This window comes from Xenopus tropicalis, chromosome 6, assembly GCF_000004195.4.
Source record: "Xenopus tropicalis strain Nigerian chromosome 6, UCB_Xtro_10.0, whole genome shotgun sequence".
Classification (NCBI taxonomy): domain Eukaryota; kingdom Metazoa; phylum Chordata; class Amphibia; order Anura; family Pipidae; genus Xenopus; species Xenopus tropicalis.
Window position 1 is genome coordinate 111,552,569 of NC_030682.2, and position 13,478 is coordinate 111,566,046.

The 13,478-nt window shown below is 36.7% G+C and overlaps 1 protein-coding gene across 1 annotated transcript in view; it reads left to right on the forward strand.

The window, feature by feature from the left end:
* The first annotated feature begins 382 nt into the window (after positions 1-382).
* Positions 383-13,478, forward strand: part of dsg1 (desmoglein 1) — a 37,812-nt gene continuing 24,716 nt past the window's right edge. Inside the window, exons 1-4 of the mRNA XM_031904438.1 lie at positions 383-581; positions 9,300-9,335; positions 10,175-10,312; positions 13,104-13,262. Of these exons, the coding sequence (XP_031760298.1) occupies positions 534-581; positions 9,300-9,335; positions 10,175-10,312; positions 13,104-13,262 (381 nt within the window). The 5' untranslated portion in view covers positions 383-533. The remainder of the gene's footprint in view (positions 582-9,299; positions 9,336-10,174; positions 10,313-13,103; positions 13,263-13,478) is intronic.

Here is a 13,478-nt window from a genome sequence, read left to right on the forward strand (position 1 = left end):
CCATACCTGTACTATTTTATTATTACAGAAGAAAATTAAATCCTTTTTAAAAAATTAGAATTATTTTATTAATGGAGTATGGGATATGGCCTTCCAGTGATTCAGAGCTTTATGGATAATGGGTTTCCAGATAACAGATCCTGCACCTGTACTCATCACAATATAGCAAACTGGCAAAGGTTTTTTCTATAAATCATCCTTTTCATGCTGAGTAGCTAGTAAACCACTGGTTCCACTTGTTAGTATTTGGTTTCTGTCGCTGGAATACAGGAAGAGCAGCTAAGGTGTGTCTGTATAATAATTTACCTACAAGCAATCATAATGCTGTCATTATTTTAATGTGGAGCCTGCCCAATTATCCATCTGGGTGGAGAAAAAGAAGCACCTCAGCTGGTTTCTCAAAGGAAGGCTGTCTGCTCTAATACCTAAACAATTGTAACTCCAGTAAGGGATTTTTTTTCTCCTCCATCACCCTCCAAGGTGGTGGGAAAAGAACATTCTCAGGAGCTGTATCTGGTTGCACCTGAGGGACCATGGATTGGCTGCTATGGGCAAAGTGTACTGTCTTATTTATTGTAATGGTAAGTGATTATATGGTTAACATGTCTATCCGTAAATGTATTTTTTTACAAAATTGTATCCATGCTCATTCTATTCAGGTAATAGAATAGAAATAGATAGATAGAAATGATATGTCGCTGTTTTAGTGATATCATACAAGCTTCCAAATAATTAGTAGAATTTGGAACATTATTGTTATTTTAAGCAAAACTGCAAAACCAGTGGACTTTAGAAATATATAATGTGAATGAGATATGTAAAATGTATCTGAGCTTCATGTATGAGTCTAGGTTACCCCTGGGATAGATCATTCTAGGTTACCCTTGGAATAGATCATTCTGTAAAGTTAAATATATGGTTATATGTTAAATGTAGGTATTGCATTAGAACGAACAAGTGGCAATAACTCAAAAATTAACTTCAAATGCATAGTATGAGGCCTGCATTCCATTATATGGGCCTATTAAGGTGGTGCTAATTAAACCAGCCACTAAATTATTTACATAAAACCCAATAAGAGGGCAAACATGCTCAGATATTCTAGTATTGTGCTAGAACATTATCACAGCATCATGTCCCTGTTCCCTGCACTAAATAACATAATTCAGTATGTAATACTGTGACCTATGCTACAGCACTGCCACTTTATCTCAATGTTTTCTTTGCAAAATGATTCAGTGATTCTCTAAGAATTTACCTAAATGTATTTGTAAATTAGTTCTTATCGTTTACATTGATTAAACCCTTTCTGATTTGAGTGGATGAAGCGTGCATTTCAGACAAGGCAGTAAGGATGATTTTCAGACAATGATGTCCTTGATAAACAACACTGGATTATATGGTTCAACATAAATAATTTATATTTCTAGGTCAAGAAAATTTATTTAAAAAAAATAAATAATATATATATATATATATATATATAATATATTGTATATTAAATATGTTGCAATCTCTTGGCATGTAAAGCTGACACTCATGAGCTATAATTATCACAATTAAATTGTGTTGAAGAAATAAGACTTATAGACTGAAACTTACATAAATGAATGGAATAGATAGATGGCTATTTTTTTTAGCAGACTTAAGGTAGGAGATCCAAATTACGGAAAGACCCCAGGTTCCGAGCATTCTGGATAATGTGTCCCATACCTGTACTAATAATTAAAGCAATGTGCTATTTAAATAACTTCTGCATTGTGCAGCTAGACAGCTTTCACAATTTCGTATTTGCCACGTAACTTTATCTACTTTCTCTCTGATATAAAGCGAGTCTATGGCCTACAGTATGTACATAAGCTGGTGCAGATAATTCCCCTAATACCCCTCCATGCCACCTGTCATTCACATGATTGAGAAACAATAGTCACAGCTGTTCTATAGCACAAGCCCTATTTATTGCCCTCAAATGGAACAAGGGGTCATACTGTCTCTTTAAAGGTAATTACTTTAATGTTACATGAATTTAGATTCCAATGGAAATTCAAATGGGGTTCTTTAACTGTCCAAGCCTTAATGTATTAAATATTTCCAACCTGAAAAGATAAAGTGGCATGAATTATTGTCATGTTTTTTTGCCTGTTGTTTTAATAATAAAAAATCTAAAGTTTGAGCTCAACAGGACAAACAGGACAAACTCCATGTTCTTGTGAGGTTGACAATTATATTACCAGTGCACAGATAAAACTCCAGTATAGTGGACTCCAGCTAACAAAACAATCACAACAAAGGGGGAAAGGGGGTGGGTTGTATACTGGTAATATAATTATTTACTTGTAAGAATCAAACATGGAGTAGCTTTAGTTTCCCTGTTTGCCTGGTTTAGCTCATGAAATAACATTTTATTTCAAGATTAAAACAGTACATAAAAAGTATGTTTAGCAAAGCCCTATTCATTGCACTGAAGTGGGTATACTGCCTCTTTAAATAGCTAAGAAAGTTCCAAATGTTTCAGTGCAATAGGTATCTTTATCAGAGCAAAGGGCTAAAATCAATGTTTATGATTTTCCATTAATTTGACGGGTACAAACCCGCTTTATTGAGTGCATACAGCTACATAAATCTGCCAAAACCTGGTACATTGAAAGTTTTAATAGACTTGGTAGCAGTGGCATGATCACATGATTCAGATGCTACCGCAAGGCTTGCTCCATCTTTATATAAAAATGCTACTGTTGTAATAAGGGGGTTAGCAACTAAAGTCTATTATATTCAGCTAGGCTAGAAATGCTATGACATGTGCCTTCATTAAAAGGAAGGGTAATAACAAAATAGAAAGCACAGAACAAGAAACTGCGCAATGGGGGCTGTTGTCTGATCCCATGTGGGGCCTTCTGTGCAGCCATAGCCATGTCAGAGATATAAAAGGGCCCTTAAAGTTGTTAAAGGGATAGTGTTTGTAGTATTTGACAATGCAATGTATTGTATTACATAACATGGTGTTACTTTGGATAAAACATTTTTTTTTCCTGAAAATGTGATTGCTAGTTTTGCGCATGCACAGGGAAATACATTTCCTCTTACTGATGTGAAAATTCCTATTCCTTTTTGGCAAACAACACCAATGTCCCACAAAACAAAGCAGGTTCCATTAAACCCGAAAGGCTTATTAAAAATGTAGTCTACCTTTAAGTTAAAATTTATTATGTTCTAAAATGGCAACTTTTCAATTGGTCTTCATTTTTTGTTGTTATACTTTCTGAAATATTTCAAGATGGGAATTAGTATTGCTCCGATGGACTGCATTTTGATTGTTATTAGTACTTTTTATTACTCATCTTTCTGTTCCGTTCCTCTCCTATTCATGTTCCAGTCTCTCATTTAAATTTCTCCCTGGTTGCTAGGGCAATTTGGACCCTAGCAACCAGATAGCTGCTGGAATCCTAAACTGGAGAGACGCAAAATCATTCAAAAATCACAAATAATAGAAAATGGAGACCAAATGCAAATAGTCTCAGATTAGCATCCTTTACATCATAATAAAAGTTAATTTTAAGGTGAATAATGCTTTTAACATTTACTAATCAACTACTTGAAGAATCATATACTTGAAATAGGCAATGAGAAGGGCAATGACACACAGGCCAATTCAGAGTGTGTGTTGCAGAAATAGTTGCAGCTCGGAACTGCTTCCCATTCATTTTAATGGAGATTGTCTGCACTTGCAGGTCAGGAGGTTACCATTAGAAAACGCTGGCTACCACATTTTCATACGTTAGCTGCCATAGTTCCATTCTGTGTGCCATTTTTACAACATTACAGTAAATAACACAACACTATTAAGGTTTGTGAATTAGTTTATAGTTTTATATTAAAGTGTTTCATCAGTGACTTTTTTATACTCTTGCCAGGTCCTTTGGTGGGCATTTAATACGGGGATAGTCCTGCACATAGCACCCATAGAAGTTCCATCTGGCACTTAATGTATGGTGCATGATAGAGCCTGTCAAGAAAGGGGTGGCATATGGGTAGTCCATAGACTTCTATGTGCATACTCCTTACTCCTGCCTCATCTGACAGTCATCTGAAAGCCCCAGTGCATTATTGTTGGCTCCAGGGTCAATGATTGGAGCCATTCAATTTGGCCTTGCACATACAGTAGGTGTTTTGGGGATCTACTTGTTTGGGGTGGGGTTTCCAAATGAGTAGATCTGGGCCTAACTTGGCCACCCACAGATCTTAATTGAGCTTTAGTGGATGTTCAAAGATTGCAGTCAGGTTTATACTAATGTTCTGAAGATAACATATATGGAACAATGTGTAAGTACAGTTATTAGATAACAATATTTACAAAGTTTACACATATCTCTGGCATCATATACTTTAATTCACCAATATTGCTCCACAAACCCTTAAAGCATTTATTCTTATATGAATATACTTATCAATAATTTCCATTATAGAGTCTGTTATCCACTACAACTTTCGTATTAATACCAATGAAATCAGACATGTGTGTGCTGGGTGAAATAATTTATCATCCTTCTTAAAGCTTGCCTATAATTGCTTGTTGTGGAATTCCTATCTAAAATGTAGCTAATAACTCATAGACATCAGAACCTTTATATTACTAAATATAATTCCTCCTTTAATTGGCTACTGAGTCACTATAAAAATTTCAGCAGTAACTATATCTAGCGCAAAAAAGAACGACAATCAAGTTAGTCCTATTCACCAGCCATATTCATAATTCATGTTATAGAGATGCTCTACATTAAATTAAATGCATGTGCAAGTCTTTCAGCTTTATGAGAAATACTCAATTTATTGTGTTGAAACTCTTATTACTACATAAGGCAAAACAACTAGCATTTGATCATGAAACCATACTCTCTATGCTTCCTTTCACTAGGGATTAAAATATTTTTCCTCATCTTTCTGCCCCACCCTCCATTGCTATAAGGGTGTGCCATATCCTAAGGCTTTTGGCTCACAAAACTGTTGTTGGTAATATAGGTTGAATCTTGTACCTGACTTGGAAATTCTTGCTTCTGTTAGGGTGTGTTCCATTAGGGAGGGCTCGTGTCTCATTTGTCATAGGAGAAGTCCAATATTTTCTTAAAAGCAATTATGATTTTTGATTTTAAAGAGTCTTACCAATCAAACCACCAATATATGATTAAACACAAATGCATTATTATTTATAATTACTATTCTTTAGTTGTATAGTGGCAACATGTTACATTGTACTTTACATAGTTTATTCATTGCTCATTAGTCCCTGCCTGTCCCAAAATTCCAGTCATACAAAACACACTAGGGTCAGATTGATCAGGAGCCAGTTAACTCACCTGTATGTTTATGGGGAGACATGGGGAGGATATACAAATTCCTTCAATATAGTGCTCATATTGGCATCAAACGTAGTACCCCAACTTCAAGGCATTGGTATAACACATCTAATGTACAGGAGGTTGGGAACTGGCATCTCCACCACATGGAAAGCCACATGGCTGATATTTCTATTTATAGGATTAAATTAGAACTTTAATAATGTAATTGGGGTCAGGAACTATTATTGCAAGAAATTTTAACAGCTCTGCAGTAATCTTGATGCAGTGATCATACTGCTACAGAAAGCAGTCTAAACAGTTTTTATCACTTTTTACTCTCAGTTTAATTCTGCTGATGTTCTTTTGCATTAAATCCTAGCACAATCAAAGTCTAAATTCCCAGACATTCAAGCATATCTTACAATTCTCATACTGAAACTTGCAAATAAAGGAAGAGCAATAAAGCAATAACCATGCTGCCTTATGTGATAAAAGGCACTACGTTTGCCCAGTAGCAGTAAATTCTACCTGCTGGTTGGTTGCTATTGGTTACTGCTCCTGGGCAAAGTTAGTGCCTTTTATAACATAAACCCCATGGACATTTAGTCAGCATGTTGAAACCAAAACAAAAATACACTAAAAGAACAAGACCTCTGATGAGTACATAGAATTCACGGTTACTTGTACCCACCCAGTAATAAAGTAATTAAAACAATATAAGTGTGGATCCGGCGGATGTGAAATTACATAGGATTTTAAGAAAAGATAGGAAGTGACTAACAAAAATAAACTGTTTTTTTCTACTAAAAGAAGTAGCTTTCAGAAGACTCTGTTGTGCAGTAAAGTTCCAGTTACTGTTTTTTAACATCAACTTCTTCCAAGATATTGCGAAAAATTACTCAAAGTGTAAGAATGATTGTAACAATATTTCGTTATAGCCAACCCTGTCACTATTCTTCTGCTATTTTTACATTGGTTTCAAATCAAATATGTTAAAGAACCACTCATCTAAAAATACTCTAAATGGCATTAATATGAGAGAAGCAACATCCAGTAGACATTGTCAGTAATACATATCTGCTTTATCTGCTGGGAAAAACTGGTTCTGATATTGGTCACAATGTATATATAAACTGTATATCCAAGAGACGATATACTATTAAAAGCAGAAAGAAAGGACATTTATATAGCACTTAATAAAAACTCCAGCAATTCAGAGAGATTAAATAACCCTTAGGTTTATAAAGGGAAATATGTGTAACACCAACTCCTTACATGATTCTTTATCCCTTCACAAGCCCCCTGAGAAGCTGATTAAGAGCACTATTTGCTGCAGTCTCTAGAAGCGGGGCCTAGATTTTCTGATTTTCTGAATTAACTATAGTGGAACTATAGTTAGTGTTAGAGAAGCATGCCATATACTGGCTAGTCTTCAGCAGGTGACTTGGCCCCTCCAGAACAATTTGGTAGCTGTTTGGCTTCTCTACAGGGCAAATTAATATATATATATATATGTGTGCGGCACTCTATATATATATATTAGGCAATGTAGACAAGTAGGCAAGAACAAAAATGTACTCACCCCTCATGGTGACAAATGCAGTATTTTTGATCAGTAGTAAAGTGGCTGTCTAATTAACTAATTAACTTCCCCAGCTTCACAATCCCTTCCTGAAGAATTTCACATTTCAAAAGGCTATCCACTGTCCTGTGAAAGGCTGACTCAAGATGCACCCTGATGAACATTATCAACAATTATTAACAATTTACAATATATTCTGATTATTCCCTTCATTTTATTTGGCAAATACATTCAAAGTAGAAATAAGATCCAGATAATTATTATAAACTACTCTCACCCCATGACATTTTTGTAAGGTTTGTTCAGAGTATTTAGGCCTTAAAACAAACATGTATTATGGATGCAACTGGCAATGAAATGTCTCCTAAATACAAGTATATATTTGTTATATAACTTACAACATGCAAGTCTGCCACCCCAAAGCTTGACTCACTCTACAAGACAAGGGTTTTGGCATAGGCTCCATGGGTGTGGTACAGGGAGTAACTAATAGAAGCTACACTAAAGTAAAATGTTTGTAAAATACACTAAGTAAAATGTTGTGTCTTTAACTCTTAACTCACTGCAACTGTACCTTGTATTTATTTGTATTTATTGTTATACTTTGTATTTATCTATTATTATTATCTTTAACCCCCTGTTTGTATTAATGTATTCTACTGTACAGCGTTGCGTACATAAGTAGCGCTTTAAAATAAAAAGATATACATACATACATACATACATACATGTTTACACACAGAAAAGGAGATTTTTGTGCTTATGCCTATTATTAAAAATTACCTTTTATTTCATGTATTTAAAAACCATTACTATGGAGGCAATAATTAACCCTCACGAATTCATTAAATCATTAAAAAGCCACTTGTCCAGCAAGGATCATAGTGGGAAAATTCATTACCAATCATTAATACCGAAAAGAATAATCAGGTGGAAATATGGAGAAAAAATGGGGGAGAGAGAGAGAACAGGTCGGGGGAGGGGGACCAAACCGAAGCAATCTCCACTGTATAGAGTGTGATTGCCCATTCCCTTATTATCCAGATAAAGGCAATGCGAGTAGTTGCTCTCAGAGCTCCATGCAGATATATATATTGGGTGATGCAGCATGTACTTCAAAGATATATATATATGGCAGCGTATAAAAGCTATACATATAGCAGGTGCCTGAGTTCAGGGGCCGGACGTATCTCATCTGTTGATACTTCTTATGCAAGCGGCCGCTACCGGTCCTTACTCAGAGCACCTGCAACATCATATTCATTGCCACTAATCCATGCAGCATACAGTCCCACCGAGCAGTAGACCCACCATCCCGTACGGTGGTTGGTGGGGGACACGGAGAGAGCTTTGCCTGGTGGACGGTGCTGATCCGTTCTGAAGGTGTGCGGCACTATCGAGCCGCTTAGTGGTCTGGGGGAGGACTGTTCTTTTAACAGACTGGGGGTGCGAGGTACCGAGCGGATGTCCCGTAATTAAAGGGAACGCTCAACCACCGCACACACGGCATTAGAGAGTGGGTGGGCGCAGGCCACGGCCCTGGATGGTGGGTCTACTGCTCGGTGGGACTGTATGCTGCATGGATTAGTGGCAATGAATATGATGTTGCAGGTGCTCTGAGTAAGGACCGGTAGCGGCCACTTGCATAAGAAGTATCAACAGATGAGATACGTCCGGCCCCTGAACTCAGGCACCTGCTATATGTATAGCTTTTATACGCTGCCATATATATATATCTTTGAAGTACATGCTGCATCACCCAATATATATATCTGCATGGAGCTCTGAGAGCAACTACTCGCATTGCCTTTATCTGGATAATAAGGGAATGGGCAATCACACTCTATACAGTGGAGATTGCTTCGGTTTGGTCCCCCTCCCCCGACCTGTTCTCTCTCTCTCCCCCATTTTTTCTCCATATTTCCACCTGATTATTCTTTTCGGTATTAATGATTGGTAATGAATTTTCCCACTATGATCCTTGCTGGACAAGTGGCTTTTTAATGATTTAATGAATTCGTGAGGGTTAATTATTGCCTCCATAGTAATGGTTTTTAAATACATGAAATAAAAGGTAATTTTTAATAATAGGCATAAGCACAAAAATCTCCTTTTCAGTGTGTAATTTTGAGTAATCCAGGTGGTAAACACCATGTGCATGCCAAGTTTGAACTTAAGTGGTTAATTAAGCACACTATTTCTTTTATTTTTCTTTTGTGTTTGGTCGAAAATACATACATGTTACCAACTTTCCATTTGCAACCTTGTAAATAAGTAAATTCATTCTCAGATGGAATTTTCAGATTTACAGATGAACAGAGAAATGTCAAATGAATGACGAGAATAATAAATTAACTATTTTTTTTTGTCGTTTGTTCTTACAGCTATCCTTACAATGCACCTGCAACTGGGAATTACAGGTAAAAAGTTGGTGATTTATCCATTTTTGAGCTTAAGGGGGAAAAACCTCACAATTGCACAATTTTTTTTCTGCAAGTGTGTTTTTTTATAACACTGGCATATTTAAAGTAGACATATAGGATAAATGGGAAAAACTCTAATTTTGTAGGCAGTTATGAATAATATATGGTGCTGGTTTTACTTTGTGCTAAAATGGCCCCTTTATTGGAGCTCCCTATAGACCCTATCACTTCTCTGTCCAGTGTGAAATGAAGAGTGGGCGTGTCCTAACAGCCCCTGCCAGAAGCACAGCAGGAGGGGGATAGCCAATCACAGCCCTGCAGTCTCACAAGCAAAGACAGGCTTCAGTTCCCTATCAGGCCAGCCTAGCTGCTGATTGGTTCCTATCCTACAGTGCAGTGTACTGAGGGCCGCCGGCTCCCCTGCACATCCAGAGAATTCAGCCAGCAGGAAGTGGAACAGATGGGCAGGACTAGTGGTGTTTTTGTGGAATTTCTCAATAAATCAGTCAGAAACACAACTTTTTAAAGCACAATCCTTCTATATCTCTAGGAGTATAATTCACTGGTACATTCATAATTTTTATAGGATATGTCTCCTTTAAGAAAAAAATTTGAACAAACTATTCACAATTGTTACAAAATGAGGCTATACAATTACAACCGTTTTAACAAACTCCAAACAAATTGGAAATATTTAGAGACAATTAGTATTTTTAGTCGCTGAATTGTTTCATTTCCATTTTTGCATTTTTTTCAATCGCTTTATTTGCAATTTTTTTTTTAGAATTGCAGGAAAAAGTCTCCAATTTGAATGCATTTGCCACTATGTCTTGTAGGTTAATGAAGGAAAATCTGAAAATGGAACAATCTTATGGAACACTGTACAAACTAGAAGGCAAAAGAGAGAATGGTTGGCCCCAGTTGTACATTTGAGGGAAGAAGAAGACAACAGACACAGAAATCCTATAGCCAAGGTATGGTTATATGTATGTGTTTATGTATGTCTAGGGCTATCTATCACTCCAGCCCATAATCAAGAAGATATACAACAATTTTATTACCATTTAGAGTACATACATGTAAAGACATATTGAGAATACTCTGGCACTGCAAAATAATTACATGGAGGTGTTATAAAAAGAATATTCGTACTGAGAATTTACAAGGCGGGCTATATCTGACTCATGAAAACTCAGGAGAAGTCTATGGTGAAATTGGAATTAAATCCATTATAGCCATTATTTCTTAGCATAAAGGCAGTTTGTTGTGAGTGGGGGAAGAAAAGCAAAAATGTTGGTTAGATGTAAGATCTAAGCATAAAAAACATATACACTCACCATCTGCAAAGTTAATACAGTATAGACTGAACGTCATCTTACTGTAGAGACACACTTTATAAAAATGATTTTTCAACCTTAATTAAATAGTTTAGGAAGTTAGGGTGGGATCCCAATGCTGTAAGATAGGTATTCCAAAGATAAAAAGTATCTCTGCTTTGTAGATTGGCATTCCCTCCAAGATATGAGGAGAGAATACAGGACCCAGTGTTAAGGTAGATTGTAGGCCCATCACAGCAGTTCTAAAATTAAAATAAAATGCTACACTTAGATCTATTAAAACAGATTTATAACACCATATGACAGTGTTTGAAGAACTTAGCTATTTAATTGACTCCAATCCTGCTAATCTTCAGTCTGATCTATGAATAATTAAGCAAGACATGAGGGCTGATTCACTAAAGTGCATTAAAACGTGCGCTATTTATAGCATGCTTTAAAAATATTATCGCGTATAATTTTTCACTAAAAGGATACTTTGGTTAATTTAGACGCGATGCTGTGTGCATTACTGAAGTCGCAAAGATTATTTTCGTGCAGTATTCGACGCAACGCTCACTAATATATGGGTGCGTGCTACTTGTCTCGCACGCTAATTAACGCACCAGTGCTACTTGTTGCGCGCACGCCATATTAGCCATGCACACCATTACGCTCGTAAAAGTACTATTCTGAAAATGACCATTTCCCTGCAAACTGGAGGCTGCATCACTCTAGGGCCAACACAGACTTGAATAAATCCCACTGCAAAGTCCATATTGTGTTGCCAAAAGCTCATGAACTGTACTTTTCTATAATTACCGCCTGCCCAAAGTAGGTGTTAATTTTGCATAGACTAATGCGATATTTAGCGCATTTAACGCTTCATATGTTAAAATTAACGCATTCGGTTGCGCACTATTTAACACACGCGATATGCGACTTAACGCATGTGACAAAACGTTTTTTTTCGCATCCATATTAATGCAAAAAAGCATGCGATAAGCGTTATCGCACCATAGTGAATCAACCCTAAACAGTGCTAAATACCTAGACCAGCAGAGTTCCTGCTGCTTCATTCATGAGTCTTGTGTCTGACTAAATAAAGCTATTTCATGAAGGAACATGACTGTCCTGTTTTAGGGGAAACCAAAAAACTAGAACATTATAATTTAATATGAATCAGTGAACAAAGGGGATGTAAAACACAAATAGCCCACTTGTACATTCAGTCAATTTCTAAAAGTCTCACTTATTTCTAGAAAGCATGATGTGTTTGGCTAAGAGATTGAATGATTGGGGATGTGTGGGAAAAACAGAACTAAAACCTTACTTTTGCAGGACACAAAAAAAATACAAAACAATAGTAGGCTAGGAGGAAGGAGGAAGTTTATTCACCAGTGATACCCTACCTGATTTGCACTACATACAGCTACTTAGGGATATCACTGCTAATATCATGAAGACTTCATCCCAAGGGGTTAGTGAATAGCCTTAACCCCTTGGGATGAAATCACAAAAATGCAGCTATCCCCAATGAAGAGTGTTATAGCTAATATTGCTGGGTAAACAGAGGTCCATGCACCTACAGTTGATTCAAATAATAGTTTTGTTTTAATATTATGTAGCACATTATAAGGGTCATTTACAATGCCCCATGCAGTGCGCAAAGTGCAAAAAAGACCACTATTAGCCATTTTTTTGCACTTTGCCCACTTCATTTGGGGTAGTGTGCAAATAGCCACAGGCAGATACCTACAATCTGCATTAGGCAGTGCTTCATTCAAAAGAGGCAAACAGGGGAGGCATGTAGGTGTCCCCCCTCCCACCCCTACTCTAAAGCAGGTAGTAAGGACAGGGCTGGGGTGGGGTGCTGCTTGTTGCACAGAACACTGGACTTTTGAGCAGCTCACCCCTGGTTGCAAGTGCTCTGTAGATAAGCAAGCTCTTGCGCTCCTTAGTGTTATTGCAACTGCACCCAGGGGACTAGTAAATGAGCCCTTATATGTCCTTGGCAGATTAACCAAGGATTATATTTTTCTATTCAAGAGGTAATAATGGTAATTATGTTAATAGGATTCATCTGATTTAATCTGGCGAACACTTTCTGTGTGTGGGGAAAATCATTCAGGTCTAGCGATAATCCACAGAAAGTAAGATTGACTTTATACATTTTCCATAATGTCAGGCATAGGTTAATAAAAGAGGTGAATTTTCAATTGCTGGAAAAACACCAGGGAAAATTTCTGATTCACAATTTAACTTTTGATAAATAAGCCTATGAAATGTTTTTTGATGCAACATTCTGATAAAAATGACATGACCTTAGACATAACCTGAGCACTAGGGGTGTATGCCAATTCACCTCTGTATTGTTTTGATATTCCAAAGCTTTTGTAATTAGATTATACATCATATCATCATAACTGTTTGTGTTTCTGCTCTACAGGTCCATTCAGATAAAGCAATAAAGAAACAAATAATGTATACTGTTTCTGGACCAGGTGTGGACATGGAACCATATAATATATTCCTCATTGACAGCAAAACTGGATATCTAAATGTGACTGGGCTAAAAGTTGATCGCGAAGTTACACCTGTTTTCTTTGTAAGAAATTTTTATAATTCCTAACTAAAAAAGAAAAGCCTAGAAGTTTGGTAATGCAGGATAATATGTACAGAACCATCATGAACCAAGAGGCCCTATAGCAGTAATGACCCCTGCCTTTAAACCAGTAGCTGTCCACGTTTCTGATCACATTAAGTCATCTTTTGATGTCATTAGCACTCCGTATTCTCAGTATTGTTTGACTGCTACTGAGAA